Source organism: Loxodonta africana, chromosome 1, assembly GCF_030014295.1.
Source record: "Loxodonta africana isolate mLoxAfr1 chromosome 1, mLoxAfr1.hap2, whole genome shotgun sequence".
Taxonomy (NCBI): Eukaryota; Metazoa; Chordata; class Mammalia; order Proboscidea; family Elephantidae; genus Loxodonta; species Loxodonta africana.
This window is the reverse complement of record NC_087342.1, coordinates 135,336,160-135,363,639: the sequence shown is the minus strand read 5'-3', so window position 1 is coordinate 135,363,639 and position 27,480 is coordinate 135,336,160. Positions and strand designations below refer to the sequence as shown.

General features: G+C 37.9%; 1 protein-coding gene across 4 annotated transcripts in view; it reads right to left on the bottom strand.

The window, feature by feature from the left end:
- CD109 (CD109 molecule) overlaps positions 1-27,480 on the bottom strand; it is a 227,911-nt gene that overhangs the window by 27,723 nt on the left and 172,708 nt on the right. For all 4 annotated transcript variants that reach the window (XM_064288035.1, XM_064288033.1, XM_064288038.1 and 1 more), the window contains 8 exons: positions 25,222-25,296; positions 24,509-24,569; positions 20,188-20,329; positions 19,076-19,193; positions 17,172-17,285; positions 11,323-11,541; positions 9,505-9,649; positions 4,216-4,392 (listed from right to left, as the gene is read on the bottom strand). In XM_064288035.1, coding sequence (XP_064144105.1) covers positions 4,216-4,392; positions 9,505-9,649; positions 11,323-11,541; positions 17,172-17,285; positions 19,076-19,193; positions 20,188-20,329; positions 24,509-24,569; positions 25,222-25,296 — 1,051 coding nt within the window. The remainder of the gene's footprint in view (positions 1-4,215; positions 4,393-9,504; positions 9,650-11,322; positions 11,542-17,171; positions 17,286-19,075; positions 19,194-20,187; positions 20,330-24,508; positions 24,570-25,221; positions 25,297-27,480) is intronic.

The following is a 27,480-nucleotide window of genomic DNA, read 5'->3' as shown; positions in this document are numbered from 1 at the left end:
TCCTTGACAACTTCAATCTTTTCTCCATTTATCATGATGTTGTTATTGGTCCAGTTGTGAGGACTTCTGTTTTCTTTATGTTGAGGTACAATCCATACTGAAGGCTGTGGTCTTCGATCTTCATTAGTAAGCACTTCAAGTCCTCTTCACTTTCAGCAAGCAAGGTTATGTCATCTGCATAACACAAGTTGTTGATTAGTCTTCCTCCAATCCTGATGCCCGTTCTTCTTCATATAGTCCAACTTCTCAGATTATTTGCTCAGCATACAGACTGAATAGGTATGGTGAAAGGATACAACCCCGATGCACACCTTTCCTGACTTTAAACCTTGAAGTATCCCTTTGTTCTGTATGAACAACTGCCACTTGATCTACATACAGATTCCTCATGAGCACAATTAAGTGTTCTGGAATTCCCATTCTTTGCAATGTTATTCATAGCTTGTTATGATCCACGTAGTTGAATGCCTTTGCATAGTCAGTGAAACACAGGTAAACATCTTTCTGGTATTCCCTGCTTTCAGCCACGATTCATCTGACATTGGCAATGATATCCCAATTTATCACTGTAAATATTTAAGTACTGTCCATAGAAACACATAGAAAAGTTCTGAACATAATTTAACTTGGTTTACCTGAAGTGTCAAAATCACATATAAATAAAAGAAGTAAAATTAGCTCTTTGTGACTATGTCAGTCACTTTCTCTGGTAAAAAGCTAACAAAAATATTCTCTGTACTAAAAGGAATCAATATCAACTCCCTCACTTCCTGTGACATGAAATAGAAAGTGAGAACTTTACCAGATTTTTTTTTTTAGCTTCTTCACTATGGCCTCTAGTCAGCATTACAGTTCTGAAAATTATTTTTTCCCTGTTTTTATTTCACTAGAGAAAATATAATGTTTTCAACTAGACTTGGCCTGAGTCTCACTTGAAATAGTGAGCCGCAGGCACTAGGATTTAAATATTTGAAGAAAACAAATGGCTTAAATCTTCAATTAATAGGTTCAGGATTTGCAGTGCTTATCAAAAACAGTTTTCTTTTTTAGTTCTATTTTTCTTTTTGACAGTGAAAGACACTTCATTCAATGATGTAGCTGTTGTTTTGACCAAAACAACAACAGGTTAGGTTATGGTCCTCCTGGGCCAAGCATGATTTAAGTAAAACAATGTGCTGTTCATAAATGGCATTTAAATAATATAATCATGACTCATGCAAAAGCCACTTTAATTTCTTAAAAATAAAAACAACCACAGTATATTTAAACGTCTTTGGCAAATGTGACGGCAAAAGAAAAAACAGTCTCTGAAATGAGACACTGATTTCATAATAAAAATCATTACACCACGAAGCTTTTGTCTGCTACTTTTGAAAATGAAATTTAGTTCAGCATATGAGACAATGTATTTGGAGGAACTCTATTAGCTGATGTGAGGCAGAACATACCCCCAGCTCATTCCTCACATCAGCCCTGATTCCAAATCCTAGTCTCCCTGATTTTGTCCTCTCATGCCGCGAGTGGCTCCTGATTCCCAACTCCTTGTCGTTTTCTCACACTCAGCCTTTGTCTGTGCCATCCTACATGGTGAAGATCTTTAGACACTGACTCTAGCTCATCTACTTGGGTTCAACACCTTACAGCTCTGTTGGGAGAACACTCTGCCTCTACAATTCCCATCAAGGCCACCTAAGCTGAGGCCTTGGGCCCAGAACATTCTGATAAGAAGACTGGGAATTAGGTCTTTCTCTCTCTCTCTCCCAGTCCCTTCTTGTCAGAGAAGGCTTCCTCCCCATTCTGAGCTCACAGTAACTTTCTCTGTCTCTTACTCATGTGCAGGCACCATACGGTACCTGGCCAACCCCACTGTCTTCATGGCTATGGTAACACCATAGATTGTGCCCCATGGGAAACTGACCCCTTGGTTTTTCTAACCCCTTGGTTTTTCTATCATTCATCAGAAAATGCAGGCTTACAAGATTAATCTTGTAGCTAGAGGGGGAGAAATCGTCTTTCTGGTTATGCACCTTGCTCACAGGATGGCTATGCTGTGTACACTTGAACAAAAGACACCCCCTGGTAACAGGGTACATCTGAACAACGGCGCCTTTCTTTTACCCTTTTCGCCTTTCCAATGTAATCCCGCAAGTATACCCCTCCGGTTTATACTCTTAAAACCCCAGGCCTGAATTCCCCTTTGTTCCCTCACTCACAGCACATCAAGGGAGGGTGTGGAGGTGACTTACCATTTCACCCTTGGACAGGAGCTATTTGAAGGAACCTGGCTTCTGATAAACCCTACTCCATCTACTATCGTTCTTATTAATATATAAGTAAAAAAAAAGACACGTGACCATGTTAGTGAGTCATGTGATTATTGATTCTGATCCAAACAGCCCTCCATTGCCTGATTCATTTCACTCAGAACATCACCGATTTACTCTGTTCTAACCTAACAACCCAAATTCTAACCTTCTCCTTCGCTACAGAGCCCCATTTCCTACCTTAATATTTTATCAGAAGTTCTCCTGAAACCTCTTGCACATTAGCCATGCCACCCAAGCATCTTGACTAATTCCTTGTCCTCTTCCATCCTATCCTATTGCCTCTAACAACCCAGGAAACACAGGAAGAGTGTGTATTCCAAAGCCAGACTGCCTGGGTCCAAAGTCCAGCTCCGCTTCTTACTAGCTAGACAACCACAGGTAAGTTAATTAACTGCCCTGTGCCTCAATTTCCTCACCTGTAAAATGTAAACACTACAGTACATCTACCTCATAGGGTTTTTACGAGAATTAAATTAAAACACTGTAAAGCACTTAAACAGGTTTAGTTGTTATTACTACTATTACATAGAATTTAGGATAAACGAGTCTCTACATAAACAAGGAAATTGGAAGAAAGACTTATACCAAAATAGTATCTTTACTGAGTCTTCCAATTCTTAACGGTGGAAAGGTTAAAAGAAAAGCATAACAGCTTGCCTCTACTTTGCATTTAACCCATTCCTAGGGAGGGAAGGAAGGGAGGGAGGGAAGGACAGAGGGAGAGGGGAAGGAAGGGAGGAAAGGAGGGAGGGAGGGAGAAAGAGAAAAAAGAAGGAAAAGAAAAGGACTTAGAAGTTGGGAAGTGCTGAACTAGACTTTTCTTATATTGCACTGAACAAGGAATTTCCAGTCATTTTGTATGAATCATTCTAATCCTCATGAGTTTGATGGATAGTATGTATCCTGCAAATTCTGCAGACAGATAAACTCGGGCACATAGATTTTTTTTTTCCTGAAGTCCCCTAACAAGGAAGTGCAAAACTGAGACTGTAACTTTTGGAGTATTTCAGGAAATCAAACTTGCCTTATTAAAAATTTCTCACAACTTTTCATTTTCTCATAGGTATAGACTCAGGCCATATACTGAGTCCAAATCCCAGCTCTGCCACATATTTGTTATATGACTCTAGGCAAGCCAGTTGATTTTACTGTGCCTCAATTTCCTCATCTATAAAAATGAGGATAAAGCTAATACTAATTGCGACCATTAAATGAGATATTAGATGCAAAGTGCTTAGAACACTGCCTACCACATAGTAAGTGCCCAGCTAATGTTAAGTGATGTTATTTGCAAGTTGCAGACGCAAAGCATCTGGGTGTCTGTGAATGGTACCAACCTCTCAAGGAGTAAGAGTAGAATCATCACCAGTATGGCATTTTTTGGAGGGGCTGGTAGGCCCTGACCATACAAACATTTCTTCTGGTCCCCACCACACGACACTACATGCGTTTATGTACAGGACTGTTTTCCCCACTTGAACAGTGAATTCCGTGAGAGGAAAAGCTCAGGTGTTCTCTATTTCCTCAGCACTAGAACTGGGCCTGGCACATAAGAAATACCCCATAAATGTGTAATAAACGAACACTCATTTCTTTAGATTTTTAAAAGACTTTTAAGTTTCAGGCTCCTTATAAAATACAAACCTCTCCAAAAACTAATTCCTTAAGCCATTACTAACAAACATCTAAGTAGCAACTAGAGAACAATTAGCTAAAGTAAGAGTGGTAACAGCTTTCCACTGTTGTATTTCTGGCACATTTCAATACCATCTACCCCCAACACCACAACCAAACAGAAAATCTATTTTGAAATATGGTCTACAGAGAAACTTACCTGAAAAAGAAAAAAAAAATTTTTTTAATAAAAGTGTGTTTCTAAAATGCTTACCTTGCCTCATAAATGAAAGGGCTTTTTCTCTTAAATTGTCTGTCAGTTGTTTCTTTTTAGTCAAATAATCCAAAACGTAAATATTTGGAGCAAAATTTATCATGTTCTGTTCCCCACAGCCATAAGGCATCCTAATCAATGATGCTAAGCCCTTGATGGAAGGACCAAGAATATCTCCTGAAAGTACAAGACATTAAATTCATTCAGTATATACTCAATTAACCGTTACCAGCTGGTAGCAAAAAGACAAGTAAATAACAACTTATCCCAAATGAATGAGTACAGAAGCTACCTGTTGTTTACGTACTACATTTATCACAGTGCTCAGAACAGAATGCAAACATTTGAGAATTTTAGGAAAATGTCAAATAAATGATAATGCAGTGGTGGTGAAGTTGTAGATTATGTGAGAAATTAGGAAAATCTTAGCTCATTTAAAGACATGGCATATACTAAGCAAAAATGAGTTTTAAAAAATTTTTGAACAAAAATGTTAGGAATTGACCATTAAGAAATCATCATTCTTACACAGGAAAGAAATGTTTTATTATTAGTATTCTTCACAATAAACAGATAGAACTTTATTCCAATTTCTTACTAATATACTAAAAATACTTGAGAAATGATCTTTTTAAAAGAGCAGGGGTTATAACATTTTCTAATGTGCTGTATTTAGCAACAACAAAGTAGAACTAACAAGTATTACAGTGACTCAGAATCAAAAAGGATTAGGAAAGTTTTTCAAAGTCAATAACTTAAAATTAAACAAAATACATGCTTAAAAGACTTCTCTACCCATATTCTAACACCACGGCTAAGGGAAGTAAGTAAGAATTCAAAAACACAGAGGCTGAGCTCTAATTTGGAGCCCACTGTTGTGCTGCATGGATGAGAGTATCCTTCTATGTCATTTATAAAAAAGAGAGGAAGACTTCTTTCATAGGAGTAGGTTTCAGCCATGCTAGCATATGATGTCTTAAGCTTTAGATGTTAACTGAGAGAAATAAATGAGGATACAATAGTGCCACTGCAGATTATGTTCTTAATATTCAAAGTGAACATAAATTTAGACTCTCAAAATTCAAAGAAGCAATCTATTCTCCATACATTCTGGGCTACAAAATATATTTTTTAGAAATAGCATCTAAAAACAAACTTGGAAAATTATTTCTTTATACCAAGCTTTAAAATTAAACTTCGAAAGATTTTAATGACCATAGCTAGACTCATTCTAATGTAAGGAGAGGTAAAACGCAAAAAATCTGTTGTTGTTAAGTCAATTCCAGCTCATAGCAACCCTACAGGACAGAGTAAACTGCCCCATAGATTTTCCAAGGAGCAGCTAGTGGATTTGAACTGCCAACCTTGTGGTCAGCAGCCATAGCTGTTAACCACTGCACCACTAGGGCCCCTCTAAGGAACAGTGGTACACATTTAAAATTCAAGGCTTCTTCTATGAGTGTGTGTGCATATGCATGTGTGCATGTGTATTGCATCCCCCAGCATGTGTGCTGCAACTTCCAGCATCTCAATGTTACAGAAAATGCTTTAAGAAAACAAAATCCATTGCCATCGAGTCGATTCCAACTCACAGCACCCCAACAGGACAGAGTAGAACTGCCTCATAGGGTTTCCACAACCATAATCTTTAGGGAAGCAAACTGCACACCTTTCTCCCATACAGCAGCTGGTGGGTTCGAACCACTGACCTTTTGGTTAGCAGCCAAGCACTTAACCTTTGCACCACCAGGCTCCTTGGAAAACGCTTATTCCCCTTAATAGGCAGATTATTCATTCTTTTTAGGAACTTTTATCTAAGGTTCCCAAAAAAGTTCTCTATACAGGGACTTGGGTTGTTTAGGCTTATAATGAAAAGAATTATACCTGTAGATGAAATGTAAAAGAACTTCAGAAAAAATGCCTAGGTCCTAACACTTGAGGACCTACTAAGCTATTTAGAAGTCATTAATTAAAACATTTCCTTCAGTTATTTATAAAGCACAACTACATAAACAAACTGTATGGAAGCTATGTTTACTAGTTGATTCAAAAGATCTTTTAAGTTACTGGAAAATGACTAGGAAAGGGTGACTGAAGTCAGTGGGTAGCTTCCTGCTATAAAGTTTACTTGTGCCCTGCAGAGAAGTGCTATAGGTGATCGGCAGAACTACTCATGGAACTTTTTCAAAATATACATGTCCTAGTCATACTGAAAAAAGATTCTAATTTAGTCAATTTAGAGTACAGCCCAGATGTTTGTGTTTTCACAAAGCTCCATGAAGAGTCTGATATTCACTAGTGGTCAAGAACCACAGAAGCCCGAAGCTCTGCTCTTAGAACTAAACGAAATAAAAAAACAGAAAAACAATACAATTAACAAGACCAAAACCTGGTTCTTTGAAAAAATCAACAAAATTGATAAACCACTGGCCAAATTGACAAAAGAAAAACAGGACAGGAAGCAAATAACCCGAATAAGAAATGAGATGGGCGATATTACACTAGACCCAACTGAAACTAAAACAATCATATCAGATTACTATGAAAAACTGTACTCTAACAAACTTGAAAACCTAGAAGAAATGGATGATTTCCTAGAAACACACTACCTACCTAAACTAACACAAACAGACGTAGAACAACTAAATAGACCCATAACAAAAGAGATTGAAAAGGTAATAAAAAACACTCCCAACAAAAAAAAGCCCTGGCCCAGATGGCTTCACTGCAGAATTCTACCAAACTTTCAGAGAAGAGTTAACACCACCACTACTAAAGGTATTTCAGAGCAGAGAAAAGGATGGAATACTACCAAACTCATTCTATGAAGCCAGCATATCCCTGATACCAAAACCAGGTAAAGACACCACAAAAAAAGAAAACTACAGATCTATATCCCTCATGAACTTAGATGCAAAAATCCTCAACAAAATTCTAGCCAATAGAATTCAACAACATACAAAAAAATAATTCACCATGACCAAGTGGGATTCATTCCAGGTATGCAGGGACGGTTCAACATTAAAAAAACAATTAATGTAATCCATCACATAAATAAAAAAAAAGACAAGAATCACATGATTTTTTCAATTGATGCAGAAAAGGCATCTGACAAAGTTCAACACCCATGCATGACAGAAACTCTCCGCAAAATAGGAATAGAAGGAAAATTCCTCAATATGATAAAGGGCATGTATACAAAGCCAACAGCCAACATCATCCTAAATGGAGAGAGCCTGAAAGCATTCCCCTTGAGATTGGAAACCAGACAAGGATGCCCTTTATCACCACTCTTATTCAACATTGTGCTGGAGGTCCTAGCCAGAGCAATTAGGCTAGACAAAGAAATAAAGGGCATCCAGATTGGCAAAGAAGAAGTAAAATTACCTCTATTTGCAGATGACATGATATTATACACAGAAAACCCTAAGGAATCCTCCAGAAAACTACTGAAACTAACTAACTCAGCAGAGTATCGGGATACAAGATAAACATATAAAAATCAGCTGGATTCCTCTACACCAACAAAAATAACATCGAAGAGGAAAGCACTAAATCAATACCATTTACAGTAGCCCCCAAGGAGATAAAATACTTAGGAATAAATCTTACCAGAGATGTAAAAGACTTATACAAAGAAAACTACAATACACTTCTGCAAGAAACCAAAAAAGACCTACATAAGTGGAAAAACATACATTCCTCATGGATAGGATGACTCAATCTTATAAAAATGTCTGTTTCACCAAAAGTCATCTATACATTTAATGCAATTCCCATCCAAATTCCAAAGACATTCTTTAATGAGATGGAGAAACAAATCGCCAACTTTATATGGAAGGGAAAGAGGCCCCGGATAAGTAAAGCATTACTGAAAAAGAAGAACAAGGTGGGAGGCCTTGCTCTACCAACCTATTATACCTCCACAGTAGTCAAAACAGCCTGGTACTGGTACAACAACCGATATATAGACCAATGGAACTGAATTGAGAATCCAGACATAAATTCATCCACATACGAGCAGTTGATATTTGACAAAGGCCCCAAAACAGTTAAATGGGGAGAAGACAGTCTTTTTAACAAATGGTGCTGACATAACTGGATATCCATCTGCAAATAATGAAACAAGACCCATACCTCACTCCATCCACCAAAATGAGCTCAAAATGGATCAAAGACCTAAATATAAAATCTAAAACAATAAAGATCATGGAAGAAAAAAATAGGGACAACGTTAGGAGCCCTAATACATTGCATAAACAGTATACAAACCATTACTAACAATGCAGAAGAAAAACTAGATAACCGGGAACTCCTAAAAATCAAACGCCTATGTTCATCCAAAGACTTCACCAAAAGAGTAAAAAGATCACCTACAGACTGGGAAAAAGTTTTCAGCTATGACATTTCTGATCAGCACCTGATCTCTAAAATCTACATGATGCTGCAAAAACTCAACTGCAAATAGACAAACAATCCAATTAAAAAATGAGCAAAAGATATGAACAGACACTTCACTAAAGAAGACATTCAGGTAGCTAACAGATACATGACGAAATGCTCTTAATCATTAGCCATTAGAGAAATGCAGATCGAAACTACAATGAGATTCCATCTCACTCCAACATGGCTGGCATTAATCAAAAAAACACAAAACAATATATGTTGGAGAGGCTGTGGAGAGATTGGAACACTCATACTCTGCTGGTGGGAATGTCAAATTGTACAACGACTTTGGAAATCGATTTGGCACTTCCTAAAAAAGCTAGAAATAGAACTACCATAGGATCCAGCAATCCCAGTCCTTGGAATATATCCTAGAGAAATAAGAGCCTTTACCCGAACAGTTATATGCACACCCATGTTCATTGCAGCACTGTTTACAATAGCAAACAGCAGAAGCTCTGCTCTTAGAAATAACCCCTCCCACTAGCCACATTCCAGTCAGGGCCTTGCTACTCAAAGTGTGGTCCACAAACCAGAAGCATCAGCATCACCTGGGAACTTGTTATCAAAGCAGAATCCCAGGCCCCATCCCAGACCTACTGAACCAGAATCTGCTTTTTAACAAGATTCCCAAGTGATTCATATGCACATTGAAGATTGAGAAGTAGTCTAGGATATATATTTTGATAGTATTTCTATTGCAATCAGCAGTTGGTACAAACTAAAACTTGACGGAAAGTCTAATCATTAGAACTAAATAAGAAAATAGCTCTATAAATACATGGAAAATATGTATTGCCATAGATAAATAAACCAGCAGACGGTGATACACTTTATTCTTACCAATTGCAGTGATCTGAACTCTTTCACTACCACTCACTGTCTCAGGAGGAAATGAGAAACTCAAAGTTTTCAGCGTGTTTCGTAGCTTGTTGTCAGTCAAGTCTAATAAGATGGACTGTGAATATGATTTTTCTATCCCTTCAGCCTGTCAAAAGCAAGGAACACAATTAACATGGTGTCTACTAACCTATTTACAGATAGGAGATACATTCAGATATGAGGACAAGCATGTTGTGTCTGTAGTTTGTGTTTGGCTAGATAAATACCCACCATTACCTGATTCTTAACAAATTTAATAAATTTTTAATTAAAATTAAAGTTGGTTAAATTACACAAAACATTTCAAGGAACAGCAGTGGAAATGATAAAGGAGAAGATGAAAAGGGTAATGAGAAAAACACTCTGAGGTAGGTCCTATTATTACTCAAACAGATGAAATACCTTACCCAAAGTCCCATTCGGCAGACCTGGAATTCAAAACAAGGGCGGTCTCACTGCAGAACCCAAGTGTTTATCCACTATGTTGAGCTACTTCTTTATGCATAATATCTTTCTGGAACAATATGCAAAATCTTGCCTACCTACACTGAGGAGTTCCAAAATTCTAAATCTACATATCAACTTGACCACAATTTAGTAGAATCCCAATTAACACTGTTTGTAGATATAACTGACTATAAAAGAGACTTGCTTTATAGTCTATGATTCAGTGAATTACTTAATATAGCTCTTCTAGCCATAATCTTTGTAATTTCCACCAAATGACCGAGCAGGACTATGCAAATGAGGTATATGGAACCCTAACGAGAGGATCAGTTCTGCCATTCCACTAGGCTTAGAGAGAGAGAGAGAGAGTAGGAGCTATAACACGGAAGACAGAGAGGGAGAGCTCTAACACCAGAGATGGCAAGAAGCAGCAACAGAGAAACAGTGGCAGCACAACCAGGAGACCAGCAGAAGACCACAGGAGACATCACAGTGGGCTTCCCAGCTCACGGAGCAAGAAAGCTAAGCACCTTTGAGCAGGAGACTTGCTGGTAGATAGGGTGCTCCGGGCACTAGGTGGAGCTAGATCTGCTGACCCACGGAACGAGAAAGCTGAGCACCTTCAGGCCGAGGCTTACTGGTCAAATGGGGTGTCTCCGGGCACTTATCAGTGGAGCTAAAAGAGCTTTGTAACACTTCCCCAAGCAGGGCAGAGGCCAGACCAAGGGGCTGAGGGGCCGGGGGGGGCCAATGGCCAGGGAGAGACCTGCCTGTGGGCACAGGTGAGAAGATGCTGTCCTGATCAAAGAACTGTATCCTGAGCATTCCTGAACCTAAACTGCAACCTGTTATTTCCCTAATGAACCCCATAATCATGAATATTGGCTGTGAGTTCTGTGTGGTCACTGTAACAAATTATCGAACTCAGCAGAGAAGCAGTGAGTGTCGTGGGAGGGATAGATAGCGTCAGAATTGGGAAAAAGGGCTAGTGAAAGGAGGTATGACCGACCTCCGCCTCATAGGAATCAGCCTTGGGCTGTTGATGTTGATTCTCCTTCTCCTTTGTGAAGTTAGAGGTCAAACACCTCCACCACACCATTTTTACAAGCCACACTCCTTGATTAAATTTAAAGGAGAAATTGGCGATTACTTCTAGAACATATATGTGATATATTTCTACACATAGATGAGAAAACGATTATGTTCTACCAAGAAGGTAGAGGAGGCAGCCTACCAGGTCTTACCAACAAATTTAACTGAGAAAAAAACCACCTTTTGTTTCCTTTTCAATTATGTATTTCATTTCATTTATTTAAGATTTCAAATATTTACCTTTACTAAAATCTTCTGGGTGAGAGCATCAGAAGCAGTAGGTGAAACGGCTGTGACTGTGATGGGGATTTCTCCCAGATGTGTTGGCCTGACTGGGAAAAGAAGAGTCGCCCCATCCTCACTTGGAACCAGTATGGTCTGCTGGTATCCTGTTGCGTTTACTTCATTCGAAGTCACTAGAATATCAAATTTGTCACTTTCCTCAATGATTACTTTAACCTAGAAGAAAAAAATTAAGAAAGGTTTTATAGATAATGGTCTCAGTAAAGTGTTGTCTTATCGCCACTTGAGTGCTATTAAACCTGTGAGGTCCAAGACTAGAGAAAGATGAGAAAAAGATTCAGTCAAGGAGAGAATGAAAGGGTGCCAGGAAAAAATTTCACCTCTCTTACACACTTTCTCCTTCTGCTGAAAAATATTTAGGGAAAGGGCACTCTTCAGCTCCATTTCTAGTCTCCCCACTAGTATTAAATTCCCTCATTATCCTAAGCCACTGGTAAGGATGCATCCGGAAAAGTTATTTCATATATTGACAATGCCACCTGCCTGATTTAACTGTGTCATCCTGGGACACTGGTTCCATTAGAAAAATCTGAGGCAAAGATGATAAAATGTCATCGCATTCATTAAGAGTATCTGCTAAAATTATTCCAAGGAAAGTATGACTCAAACAGTCCTGTACTGTATCTTGGTTGTGACCTTTTATAAATTATGACAAAGTTTCCAGTCTCATCAAAAAATAGCATTTCTCTGCCCATCAACAGATGAATGGATAAACAAACTATGGTACATAGACACAAGAATAAAGAACAATGACGAATCTGTGAAACATCTCACATGGATGAATCTGGAGGGCACTATGCTGAATTAAATAAGTCAATCACCAAAAGAAAAATATTGTATGAGACCACTATTATAAAAACTCATGAAAAGGTTTATACACAAAAAGAAACCATCTTTGATGGTTATAGGGAGGGGAGTAATGGGGAGGGAAAAACACTAACTATACAACTGATAAGTGGTAACTTTGGTGAAGGGTAATACTAGGGAAGCTGGCACAACTTGTATAAGGCAAGGTCACAAAAGCTTCACAGACACATCCAAACTCCCTGAGGGACCAAATTACTGGGCTGAGAGCTGGGGGACCATGATCTCCAGGGACAACTAGCTCAATTGACATAGTTTTTAAAGAAAATGTTCTACCTGGGTGAGTAGTGTCTGGGGTCTTAAAAGCTTGTGAGCAGCCATCTAAGATATTCCATTGGTCCCACCCTGTCTAGAGCAAGGGAGAAGGAGAATGAAGAAAACCAAAAACACAAAGGAAAGATTAATCCAAAGGACTAATGGACCACGACTAGCACAGCCTCCACCGGACTGAGTCCAGCACAACTAGATGGTGCCCGGCTAACACCTCTGATTGCTCTGACAGGAATCACAAAAGAGGGTGCCGGGCAGAGCTGGAAAAAAATGTAGAATAAAATTCTAACTCACACACACAAAAAGAAGACCAGACTAACCAGTCGGACAAATACTGGAGAAATCCTGAGAGTATGGCCCCCAGACACCCTTTTAACTCAGTATCGAAGTCACTGCTGCGTTTTACCTTCAGCCAAGGATTAGACAGGTCCGTAAAACAAAATGAGACTAAATGCGCACACCAGCCCAGGGGCAAGTAGTGGAAGGCAGGAGGGGATAGGAAAGCTGATACTGGAAAACTCAAGGTCAAGAAGGGGAGAATGTTGACATGTCTTGGCAACCAGTGTCACAAAACAGTATGTGTATTGTTTAATGAGAAACTAATTTGCTCTGTAAACCTTCATCTAAAGCACAATAAAAAAATTAACACATATCATCCAAAAAAAAAAAAAAAGACAGAATAGCATCTCTCTAGGCCTTAACATTTTATGAATTGTTTCTCCACTTATTTTCTCATATGCTTCTCAAAATACTTCTTGTAGAGATAACAATTATGATTCCCATCTCACCCATGAAGAAATTATTTTCTGGTAAGTTACAGAGCTAAAAACTGAATCCTGACTTTCTAACTCTAGATCCCCTGCTCTTTATGCTGTACCACGTTGGTCTTATTAAAAAGCAGAAATAAAAAAATAACCAATTTACTTTATGGATATAAAGCTTAAAGAGATTGTGGCATTTTCATGTAATAAAATTAATTACATATCCCTACTAAATCAATCATTTGGTTAACACTAACATGGGTATGGAAACCCTGGTGGTGTAGTGGTTAAGAGCTATGGCTGCTAACCAAAAGGCTGGCGGTTCGAATCCACCAGGCACTCCCTGGAAACTCAATGGGACAGTTCTCCTCTGTCCTGTAGCATCACTATGAGTCAGAATCGACTCCACGGCAACTGGTTAACATGAGCACAAATACAAACAATGGCCTAATCCCTCACTTTCAGGGAACTAAATAGCTATGCAGACAAAAGGCATACGGCTCAAATAACAAATCTTTGAAAATATAACACACTGTATAAACATAGGCACTACAAACATAACAGAATGGATGAGATTCCTCAGAAAATGCATCTTTTGAGCAAGGTCTTGAAGGGAATAAATCTTGCCAACTGCAGTGGGCATGGAATGGCAGTGATAAAGTGCCAATGCATTCTAGATGTGGGGAAGGGTATGAAAAAACGCAGGGAGGCAGGAAAGAGAAAGACATGCCTCAGAGATAATGAGAAAGTAAAGTGGCTAAAGTGAAGAACCTGTGCTGGAAATTAAGCAGAGAATTAACTTACAGACCCATCGCCTTTGAGTCGATTCTGACTCATAGCGATCCTATAGGACAGAGTAGAACTGCCCCATAGGGTTTCCAAGAAACAACTGGTGGATGCAAACAGCTGACCTTTTCATTAGTAACTGAGCTCTTAACCACTGCACCACAAGGGCCCTGAGAATTAGCTTCTTGTTGTTAGGTGCCATCAAGTTGATTCCGACTTAAAGCGACCCTACGCACAACAGAACGAAATGCTGCCCGGTCCTGTGCCATCCTCACAATTGTTGCTGTGCTTGAGCCCACTGTTGTAGCCACTGTGTCAATCCACCTCATTGAGGGTCTTCCTCAGTTTCAATGACCCTCTAACTTTACCAAGCATGACATCCTTCTCCAGGGACCAATCTCTCCTGATAACATGTCCAATATATGTGAGACCCAATGTATGTGAGACATAGTCTCACCATCCTTGCTTCTAAGAGGCATTCTTTTTGTACTTCTTCCAAGGCAGATTTGTTTGTTCTTTTGGCAGTCCATGGTATATTTAATATTATTCACCAATATCACAATTCGAAGGTGTCAATTCTTCTTCAGTCTTCCTTATTCAGTGTCCACTTTTCACATGCATATGAAGCAACTGAAAACACCATGGCTTGGGTCAGGTGCACCTTAGTCCTCAAGGTGACACCTTTGCTTTTCAACACTTTAAAGAGGTCTTTTGCAGCAGATTTGCCCAACACAATGGGTCTTTTGATTTCTTGACTGCTGCTTCCATAGGTGTTGATTTTAGATCCAAGTAAAATGAAATCCTTGACAACCTCAATCTTTTCTCCATTCATCGTGATGTTGCTTACTCGTCAGTTGTGAGGATTTTTGTTTTCTTTATGTTGAAATCTAATCCATGCTGAAGGCTGTGGTCTTTGATCTTCATCAGTAAGTGCTTCAAGTCCTCTTCACTTCAGCAAGCAAGGTTGTGTAATCTGCATATTGCAGGTTGTTAACGAGTCTCCCTCCAATCCTGATACCCCATTCTTCTTCATATAGTCCAGCTTCTCAGATTATTTGCTCAACACACACACTGAATAGGTATGGTGAAAGGATACGACCCTGACGCACACCTTTCCTGACTTTAAGTCATGCAGTATCCCCTTGTTCTGCTCAAACGACTGCCTCTTGATCCATGTACAGGTTCCTCATGAGCCCAATTAAGTGTTCCAAAATTCCCATTCTCTGCAATGTTATCCATAATTTGCTATAATCCACAGAGTCGAAAGCCTTAGCATAGTCAATAAAACACCAGTAAACATCTTTCTGGTATTCTCTGCTTTCAGCCAGGATCCATCTGACATCAGCAATGATAACCCTCGTTCCACATCCTCTTCTAAATCTGTCTTGAAATGGCAGTTACGTATCGATATACCACTGCAGCTGCTTTTGAATGATATTCAGCAAAATTTTGCTTGCATGTGATATTAATGACATTGTTCACTAATTTCCACACTCGGTTAGATCACCTTTTCTGGGAATAAGCTTAAATATGAATCTCTTCCAGTCGGCTGGCCAGGTAGCTGTCTTCCAAATTTCTTGACATAGACAAGTGAGCACTTCCAGCACTGCATCCAACTGTTGAAACATCTCAATTGGTATTCCGTCAATTCTCGAAGCCTTATGTTTCACCAATGCCTTCAGCGCAACTTGGACTTCTTCCTTCAGTACCATCAGTTCCTGATCATATATTATCTCCTGAAATGGGTGAATGTCAACCAATTCTTTTTGGTACAGTGTGACTCTGTATATTCTTTCCATCTTCTTTTGATGTTTCCTACGTCATTTAATATTTTCCCTGTAGAATCCTTCAGTATTGCAACTCGAGGCTTAAATATTTTCTTCAGTTCTTTCAGCTTGTGAAATGCTAAGCATGTTCCTCCCTTTTGGTTTTCTATCTCCAGATCTTTGCACATATCATAATACTTTACTTTGTCCTCTCGAGCCACCCTTTGAAATCTTCTGTTAAGCTCATTGGTCTTACAAAATTCTATCATGTGATCTTCGGCATCATTTCTATCACCAAGGCCATATTTTCCAACTACCAACCCTTCTTCTTTGTTTTCAACTTTTGCATTCCAATCACCAGTAATTTATCAGTGCATCCTGATTGCATGTTCGATCAATTTCAGATAAAAAGTCTTCAATTTCTTCAACTTTGGCCTTAGTGGTTGGTGCATAAATTTGAATAGCAGTCGTATTAACTGGTCTTCCTTGTAGGCGTATGGATATTATCCTATCATTGACAGTGCTGTACTTCAGGATAGATCTTGAAATGTTCTTTTTGATGATGAAGGCAATGCCATTCCTCTTCAAGCTGTTGTTCCCAGCATAGTAGACCATATGATTGTCTGATTCAAAATGACCAAAACCAGTGCATTTTGGCTCACTAACGCCTAAGATATCAATGTTTATCCATTCCATGTCACTTTTGATGATTTCCAATTTTCCTAGATTCATACTTCATACATTCCATGTTCTGATTATTAATGGATGTTTGCAGCCATTTCTTCTCATTTTGAGTCATGCCACATCAGCCAATGAAGGTCTCAAAAGCTTGGCTCCACTTTGAGGCAGCTCTTCCCCCAGTTGCATTTTAAGTGCCTTCCAACCAGAGGGGCTCATCTTCTGGCACTGTATCAGAGAATGTTCCACTCCTATTCGTAAGATTTTCACCAGCCAATTCTTTTCAGAAGTAGACTGCCAGGTCCTTCTTCCTAGTCTGTCTTAGTCTGGAAGCTCAGCTGAAACCTATTCATCATGGGTGACCCTGATGGTATCTGAATACCAGTGGCATAGCTTCCAGCATCACAGCAACGCACAAGCCCCCACAGTACGACAAACTGACAAAAATGTGTGGGAGAATTAACTTAGACATGCTAGTAATATCCTTAGACATAATGAATAAACGAAATTGCTGACAAAGTAAGTCTATTTTCAATCTCCCAGGAATGTATAAAATGTTTAGATGCCCAGATGCCCAATTACTACATAACCCAATCTCTACAAAATAAGAACATGTTTTCTCCTGAAATGTAAATCATTAACAAAAGTTTGAATATATTACCTCAGTGGCATCTTTCAAATAATTGAATATGGTTACTTCCAAAGCAAATTCTTCACCTCTGATAACGGAATAGGGAAGGTTCAAAAAAATGAAAAATGGCTGGAAGGCCCGTAGCTGAAAAGAACAAAATGAGTACATATTTTCATTCAGGTCAAAATGCTTCACATTTTACACAATTAAAAGCAATTCTCACAAAAGCGGTGAAGCCTATAAACTTCACTTAGAAATGTCCATTTTCCTATATACAGAAAGTAAATAACAACTGATCCTGAATGAATGATGGCAAATTGATTTAATGATAATCACTACATTTTACTGTGTGCCCATTATGAACCAGGCACTTTACATAATTATCTTATTTAATCATTACAACCCTAGAAGGCAGGTGTCATGGTCCTATTTTAAAGGGAGAAAAAAAAACTTGAAGCTCAGAGACCTCTGTAACAAGTACAAGATCACACTGCTGGTAAGTAGAGAAGCCAGAAGAGAATTCCAGTGTGTCTGATGCCAAAGCAAGTACCCTTTCTACTATACTATACTGGCTGCACCATTTTGCTTTAAAAAACCATTGGCCAAATGATGCAGCCCGTTTTAGAAGCAAGTGTAGAGAATCTAAATGTGGCAGGCCCAGTGCTGTTCCAGTAACTACCTTCTACACATTCACATGTATGTACTTTCTCCTTGGTGACCCACTCCCATATTGTTGGCCAGGTTCTGCAGTGGAGGCTGATTCCCCACTCCACCCCACTCCACCCCACTCTTCCACCCCCACCTCTGAGCCGCAGTAATTCCCTCTAGAGGTTGATATGGACATTTATGGAAGCGTCTTAGATTGTCACGATTGGAGGGTGCAATTAGCATTTTGTGGGTGAAGGTCTGCAGTACTCAGGACAGTCTCAGCCGGTGAAGAATTGTTCCATGTTTCACATGACATTTGACTGTCCCTTCAGACAATTGTGTAGATAAAGCACTTGTTTATAATTATGTGAGCCTAGAACCGAATTCCAATTTATATATAAACCTAAAGCATTTTTTAACTCACAATGAATTTTTTACCAATACAACTATTTCATAAATCAAGAGAAGATAGCAGCTTAGTTTCAGAAATTTACTTCACCACAGGCAGCATAGCACCACTCATGGTTTTTGAGTCTTCAAAATAATGCATGTATATCAAACTGCACTCGTAGCTGTTACGTGCAAGAAGATTCTATTCATGGGGTAAACATCTAAATAGGTCACTATGCTTTCAAGCTTAGCTGTGCCTGGGCATTTACATACTGAAATATCTATTATTTTATTATATATTACTTTCCTTTTCTTTCTCCTTATTATTTCACCTAGGATATTTTATTGAATTTTTTTTTTTTTAATTGTGTGGAAAGGTAGGTTATAAACTACGAATTTCATCTCAGGAGATACAGCGGTAGCACAGGAAATGAGTTTTATAAACAGGGGCTTCAGGTCTGCCAGAGGTGAGAGCTACTGATCTACAGCAATCTAAACCAGGGGCTCGTTCATTTGACCCATGCCTAGTTTAGGAAACAATGTTGATGCAATTTGACCAAAGAGATATGAAGGAATTTCTGCTAAGGGAAAATCCAGGGAATTTCTGTACATCCTTGGAGAGGTACAGGCTGAAAGCATACTCTCTCTTCTGAATTTTGCAAGTGCTTAGATAATAAACTTTTCTATTCAAATCTTAACATAAACTTAGCACATTCAGTAGTTTAATTCAGCTTACATTATAAACAGAAAACAGAAAGACAAAATGAAGGAATCTCAAACTGTTATCAATATTATAAACAATCTTTTTTATTTTTTTAACCCACTGAAGAGCTGACACTTTCTTAGGTTTGTGGGACTGTAAATATATAAAAAAAAGCAACCCTTTAATATTCTACCTCCACGGGAGCAGTTGTCAGTCCAAGACCTAGGTCCTCAGAGATCACAAAAGCAGTAGCTGCCCAAGAAGTGATAGTATCAGGCACAGTAACTTCAAATTCTTGGTAAATCTTGGAACTGAAGTCAAGATAAACAAACAACAAAAAAAAAAATCATAAAACAAGAACTGGCTCCAACAACCTTTCAAGATAAGTCAATATAACTTAATACTATTTTTTGGAAGAATCTTAATTTTCCAAACCATTTACATATCTTAATTTAAAACCATTGAAAAGAAATAGGTATGAAATAGTAGATTCCATGTTCCTTAAGAACTAGGTCATAATACTGCATACTGATTCATATCCCAATAGTCTTTCCACAATATGTTTATATCTTCAGAATGAACATTATTTTCATAAATTTTGCATAAATACCTGTTTTCAGACTGAACTCCACTTTTTTCTCTCACTTTGCAGAAAAGTTTTTTCTCTGTATACCTGTCGGTGTTGTTATTTGCTTTGTTTTGTTTTTTGAGGTCTGACTTATGTCTTATTTCAAGATTCCCTAAATGGGTGACTATGATACACTGTGCACATTTCACGATTTACATGCTCAATCGCCAGGCCAAGTAACACAGGTGTTGTCGGCTAAGATGAATTCCTTCTACCTTCCATGTTCCTTCTCCCTGTGGCTCATGGAGATGTTTTATGAGGAGTGGGATTCAGTTAGAAGCACTGCCCCAAGGGAGCAGGAAGTAATCATGAGTGCTTTCCACCCCAAGGCAACAAATGTACTACTCCCAGAAATTTTTCTCCATCAGGGATGCTGAGATTTCAATGAAAGTAAAAATCACCTTTCATCAGAAAAAGATCACAGTCCGAGACCAAGCATGCAATTAATATCATTACCTCCTTGATAATACTCCCACTACCACAACCTGCATGTGGCCTTATTAAACACTATATTAAAATAAAATATGATAAACGTCATTCTAAAACGAAAACCTCTTGTTCTACTTAGTTCTTAATCATACTATGTTTGTACTTAAACATTTAAAAGAGAGAAAAACTAATTTAAAACAAACACTAAACAAAAAATGTATAAGTAAGGAATTCTATAAAATATTTACCCCATGTTGGCGTCTAGCCAAATCCAAGTCTCTGGAAAATGCTTTCTGACACGTGGATTGCTAACCGAAGAAAAGTCATGAAAATCTACCATGTAGCCTTCACTTTCCTCCACAAACCTCTCGGCAACCTCTGGATTGTCATCTAAAAATAAAGATTGACAACTGCTAGAAAAAAATCACTAAAGAAAATGAATTATAAACTTAGTCCACAGAATCATAGCCCTCTCAGCTGAAGAAGTTCTTAGAGTTCATCTTGTCCAACCCTCTCATTTTAGATGAGAAACCTGAGACCCAGGTAAGTCAGCAGAGCCAGAACTAGAAAAAATGCTCCCTACCCCTACGGCCAATATCTGAAAAACTACTTACAGTTCAGTTGCAAAAAAAATTTTTTTAATTTAACTCATGCTTTTAAAAGTAACCTACAATCCTACTACTCTTCTTTTTCTAGCTCCCTAGTGCTGATTATCATTGATTACACCAGCCATGAGATGCTACAATCACCCAGTTTATTGGCTTCTTTTTTTTTAAAAAAAGAAGCTATGTTGCCATAAAGACTTCTGAGCATCTATTTTTTTCACCTTTTCTGTAAGTCTAAAATTATTTCAAAGTAAAGTGAAAAAAAAATACACCGTAAGTACCAATGTTACAAAGATGAATGCAATGAACTCACTGATAAGTCTATGGAGGAGGCAGAAACACAGAAAACAGTAATAAACACAATGTGGATGGTAACAGACGTACACATAACGTACAATGCAGAGAATGCTAGATTTTATACAGAATCTGAATGATGACTAAGGATCTGGCCAGGGGAAAACAAGTGGAATAGATATTCTATTTTGCACAGTTTCTCTAAGTCTTAATAAAGAACATCCCATACAGGGAAAAAAAAAAAAAAAACAGTAAGCCAGTACAAAGCCATATCTAGGACACGACAATGAATATTTGGTAAGAGCGACATAAAATGAGAGGAGAAAGAATGGTTGCGCCCAGATTTTAAAATGTCAAGTATCACATGTTGAAGGATCTGAACTTGTATGCTTTTAAGCAATGGTGACCCATTGAAAGGTTTAAAATAAATTAGAAGATGATCTAATCCATGTCTTACAAAGATAATTCTGGCATCAGTGTAAACAATGGTTTAGAGCTGGGGAAAATGGAGGCAGTGAAAACAGTTAGGAGGCTACTTCAATGGTCAGGTAACGGACAGCAGTGAGGGCCTGAAGCTAGGCAAAGGGAAGGATAGATAATCTCAAGAGATGGTTTTGCTGTGCCTCCTGGTTGGATGCCTTCTGTGTGCAGGTATGGCACACTGTAGTCCCTTAGCACATTCTTCTAACTGCTTGTTGGTCTGCCCCACTAGACCAATTTGGTATTCCTATTACCTAGTACGTACTAGGCATACGATTAATATCATCACTATTCAATGAATAATGAATTGAACAAACTGGATCTGAGGGGCAGATAAGAGATTACTGCAGGCCAACTAAGTGCCAAACATGTGCTAAACATTGTAGGTGCTTTTGCATTTAACCTCATAACAACCCTATAAGACAGTACTATTATAAGCCCTATTCTGCAGGGGAAAACCTAAGGCTTAGAGAGACTAATGACTTTGCCCTGGATCATTAAGTCAGAATTCAAAGCCAGGTATTTGATGGCAAATTCCTTTCTTAACCACTATGTTGTTCCACCTCTGAAAGAAAGGAGACAGAGGAATTAAGAATGAGTTCTGGGTTCTGATTTGGACATCTAGGTAGAGCAGATGATGATTCATTAACAGAGATATGGAAGGAAGTGTAAGGTTGTGAGGGTTAGGTCATGTTTTATTAGCTTGGTTTGTGAAATATTAAATTCAAGGTATTTGTGGGGCATCAGGATGGAGAAACAGAGGGATAAGAACAAACAGTTGAGTTGTTTCAGAGTTGGGTTTTATAGTGAAGATGTGATAAAAGGACAAAGAACTAGGAAGAAATTCTACCAAATTGATGAGTCATGTGGTCCAGGCCAGGTATCAGAGGGAAGTGAAACCAGAAGGAGGCCAGGAGAAGTCAAGAGACTAAAGATCTCAGTAAGGCCAAAGAAGATGTCTAACAGATTTAGGGGAGTGAGGGAGTATACAAGATACACGGACAGGCATTTGAAGTGTTAGGAGTGGAGCAGTATTCAAGTGATAAGATAATATGGCCTTGGGTGACTATCATTGCCATAGTGGTGATCACAGGATACTGTTCATTAGACTGGTCAACCATGTGGACATTCATATCGCTTGAGATGACAAAAGAAGTAAGATTTTGAATCTTTGTGAGAGTCATCAATGTATAGAGTTATCGACGTACACGAGAAAGGGAAAGTAAGTGACCTGAATGTTGACAGAAAGAGCTATAATTAAAATAATTTTGAGTTTCAAATGATAAGGGGCTCTTGGCTAAGGGTTGTTTAACAGTAGTCAGAAGGCAGCCAAGAAAATACTAAACTGTACCTAAAGACACTGATCCAGAAGAAAGAAAAATAAGGAGGTGTGCTCACGAGAGGAACAGGTTTTTTCTGTTATAGGGAAAAGACGGAAAAATGTTCTCATAAAAGGTAAAGGATATAAGTATTACTGACACAGAATGAGTATTCCAGTAGGCATCAGACAGGATTTGATAAGTAAATATGAACAAACACGGGCAAAATCTGAGACTGACAAAAAGAGAATGGAAAAACCGAGATGCATGGAAGGTTGTCCAGGATGGAGGATTATATGAGGAGAGCTAAATGCACCATAAAGATCAAAATTAGTTCATAAAATCTTCAAGACTATAAATTTATCATTTAGAATATTTACTGTTACCACTATGACTCCCAAAAATTTAGAATCAAGAATTCCTTTAAAGTCATGTAAAAAATATATATATACATATATATACACACACATGTGTGTGTATATAAAAGACTTCCCTTGTGCCAGGAAATAACTGAATTGAATACAATACCTACATTTCCAAGGACTAAGAAGGAAATTATCTTGAATTTCGGTAAAACGAAACAGTACAACTCAAGCTGAATTGACTGGTGAAAAAGCACGGGAGCCAAGGGAAACCACCCTTCCAGCTTTGCTGTACCGCTTAATAGAGGAGGAAACAACCACACCATGACATCTGAAGAAGTGGGTCAGTGTATAGGTAGGGAATCCAGGTGAGGTAAGCTAAAATAAAATTGTTAAGAGTCTCATGGAAATAGCAAGTCAGTAAGTATCCGTCAAAACTAAGACAGGTATGCATACTAACAGCCTAGTCGGAGCAGGTGCAGGCATCAACAAGCCAGAAAACACAAACTGGACTGGACATAAAAACTGGACAAAGAGTAAGACTGGAGGCTAGAAATTCAAACATCAAAACCAAATATCTGCAGAAGCTAAACTGGTGGGATGGGAAAAGGAAGTGGGAAGAGCAGTACATGTAAGATCTCCAAAATGGAAACAAAGTCCTAGTTTCAGGGCAGACACTTGGGGGTACTGTGGTAGCAAGAGCCTGAGGCTTGGTGTGGTATAACAGAGAACACTTCTGAAAGAAACAGGAAATTCAGGGACAGGAATTGTGACACTTGGGGAAACCTTTCAAGATGATATATTGCCATAATTTTACCTGAAAGGAGAATGACTTCTACAGTTAATCATTCTCATTTATACATTTACTTTAGTCAAAACATTTTACATCTTCTTCCTAAAATTACACTTCTTATTGTTACATTATAGCCACCCCAACTCAGCAATTCAGGGAACCTAGGATGTACAGATGTGATCCTGTCCAGGAAGAACTTAAATCTCCCGGTATTGACAAGATGTGTGTGTGTGAGCACGTGCATGCGCGCACATGTGTGCACATATACAAACACACGTATACATATGCCAGCATACTTTATGGCATCTGGATTATTTTCCAGGTGAACATCAAGGAGAACACAGATGTTTCAAAAACGTTTTCCTCCTTTTATCTAATTCCAAAATAACAGCACAGTTTGTAATACAAAGCATATTTATGGCACAGAAGCTCCCAATATGCCCCAAAATATACCCCCTCAAATTACAGGCAGCAAACGGAAAGCATTCATTTCAAAGATTCTGACAGCAGCCCAAACACTCTGACATCATGGCCAGGGTGAAAACCTCAACTTGTCAGTACATTAAATTCCAAATATTCCTAGAATAAGAAAGCTGAAAATGAAAATCATAATATCCATGCTGAGCCCGAAACTATTCAGACCTACGTAAGTACTATTAAATATCTAAGATGAAAGGCTTAAATACTTTACAATCATATTGCAATGTTTTACTTACAAACACCATCAATGTAATCCTTCACAAGGTTTGCATCTGTCAATACCCAGAGGCCACATTCCTAGAAAAAAAAGTTTTAAATTTTTTTTTAAATAAAAGTTTAAATGCTGTCTAAACTGTAAGAGCAGTCTCCCACATTCCGGACTCACCCTTATTATTTTTGAAAGCTTAGGTACAAATGTGCGTACACTCAATCAATCAAAATCTCTCTCTCTCTCTCTCCCTCCTCTCTCTCTCCCACATACACACACACAAACATACTCTCTCTCTCTCTCACATACACACAAACACACACACACATATACTCTCTCACATACACATATACTCTCTCTCTCACATACAAACACACACACACATTCTCTCTCACATACACACAAACACACATACACATACTCTCTCTCTCTCACATACACACAAACACACATGCACATATACACAATCAGTTTAAGGGCAAGGAAAGTAATATAAAGGAAAGAAGTTATTTGTTTAATGACAATTCCATTAATTTCCCCAGTGCTGAGTTTTTCTACTTGCTTTTGAAACTGAGATGATCCTCTCTCCATTTCAAATTATACTAATATAACAAACTGTACTGCAGCAATATATTTAATAAAAGGTTAACATTTCATAATGATCATTTATTAAATTCAAAAAAGTCTGCAATAGTAAAAAATACTACTAAATCTTCAAATAAGATAGCAAATTAAACATACCTGAAAGACTGCAAAAGAATTCACGAACATGCCTAAGTAATATCCTGTGTTATAAAGTTCCAATTCGTGGGCCACCTAAGGAAGAGATAAAAGGTACAGAAATGAATGGTTTGGTATCAAGCTTGTTCTGTCCACCACAGCAATTTTTATATGTACTTTAGATAAGAGACAGCCCACATGCTTATCAAATTTAAAAATGACATAAATTGAAAAATAGTGAATATGTGAGCACCTTGTTCATGAGTCAAGAAGCCAAAACTAGATTTCTTATTTAAGAACAGAATTCATTACTCTGTTCAGCAACTGAGAGTTCCTAAAAACTATGGGCTTGAGTTTTACCCAGAAGGATATTAACTGTCTCTGGGTTGGCAAGGCCAACATGTAGAGTCCAGCAATAAAAATGACCCACACTTTTGGCAGAAATAAACGGGTAGATTTCATAGAGATTAATGTAAATTCTGCAAAATGCCAGTTACCTAAATTAAAAAAAAAAGTACAGACAATTCACAAAAGAGAAAGTGAAAATTATTAATAAACACAAAAAAATCAATCTCATTGATAATCAAAGCAAAGCAAATTAAAACATCAATCAAATGCAATTTTTCAATAAGGAGATATTTCTATCTATCACATTAACAATACTATTGTTTTAAGAACAGCACTCATTGCTAGCATGAGTGAGTAAAACGAACATTTTCATACACTCCTGCAGTAATATAACTTAGTACCATTTTTCTAGAAAAGAATTTAATATTAAAAATATAGAGCTTTAAAATGATCGTAGCTTTTAAGTCTGAGCTAAGAAACTACGGGCAAGTAAGGGAAAAGGAGAAACAATTAAATGTCCAAATTTAGGGAAGTAGTTAATGAATCCTAGTGCGTGCATATGATGTGGATTATGTGACGCATGGTTCTTCTGTAATGTGGGCATGGTATGTATGGCTACCTTACAGAGTTGTGAAGATTAAATGAAATGACACATATAAAGTGCATACGAATAAATATTTCTTCAGAGAAGATATACAAATACTGATAAGCACATGAAATGTTGTGCGGTATCATTCGCCATAAAAGAAATGCAAATCAAAACCACAGACACCACTTCACATCCACTAAGATGGTCACAGTCAAAAAGACAGATAATAAACAGTGTTGGTGAGGGTGTGAAGAGACTGGAACCCTCATATCCAGCTGGGAATGTAAAATGGTTGCAGCCACTTTCGAAAATACTCTGGCAGCACCACAAACAATTAAACATAGTGTTACCATATTATCTAGCAATTCCACTCCTAGGTAAATACCCAAGAAAAATGAAAACATACATCCCCACAAAAATCTGTGCACAAATGTTCATAGCAGCATTATTCATAATAACCAAAAAGTAGGAACAACCCAAATGTTCATGAACTAATGGAGAAATAAAATGCGGTATATCCATACAATGGAATATTATTCAGCCACAAAAAGGAATAAAATAGTGATACATGCCACGGCATAAATGAACTGTGAAAATATTATGCTAAGTGAAAGAAGCCAGCCACAAACAATCACATATTGCATGATTTCATTTTTATGAAATGTCCAGAATAGCCATATTTTTACCGACAGGAAATATATCTGTGGTTGTCATGGGCTAGAAAGGGTAAAAGAAACACTGGGGCGGAGGTGAGGGCTTGTGGCCAAGGTCCACAGAGTTTCTTTTTGTGGGTAATAAAAACATTCTAGAATTGACTGTTGTGATGGCTACTCTTACCTATGAATATTATAAAATACACCATTTAATTGTCTATTTTAAATGAGTGAATTATATGGTATGTGAATTTCGTCTCAATAACACTGTGTTTTGTTTTGTTTTGTTTTGTTTTGTTTTAAGTGCATAGCCGAATATCTGGCACCTACAAAATGCTCTAGCCTTGTCAGACATTATACTTTTAACTATGTTTATAACATTGCTTTAATAACATGAGGAAATACCTGTGATGGGTTGAGTAAAAAGCACATATACAGAGGCTTTCAACTAAATTTTTTACAAAACATGGAAAACTGTCATTGCACTTTTCAAAGTGTTATTTTGATAATCACAAAAAAAATAAATAAAAATAAAACCTAAACAATTCAGACAGAAAATAACAGGGACTAAAAGGAATCCCAGCTTTTCAGAGAAAAATAAAGATTAGAATTAAAGGTCCCTTGGAGACAACAGAGTCCAAATCCTCAAGTCACATCCTGCCAACAAGGATCCAGGACAGATGTTTTCTC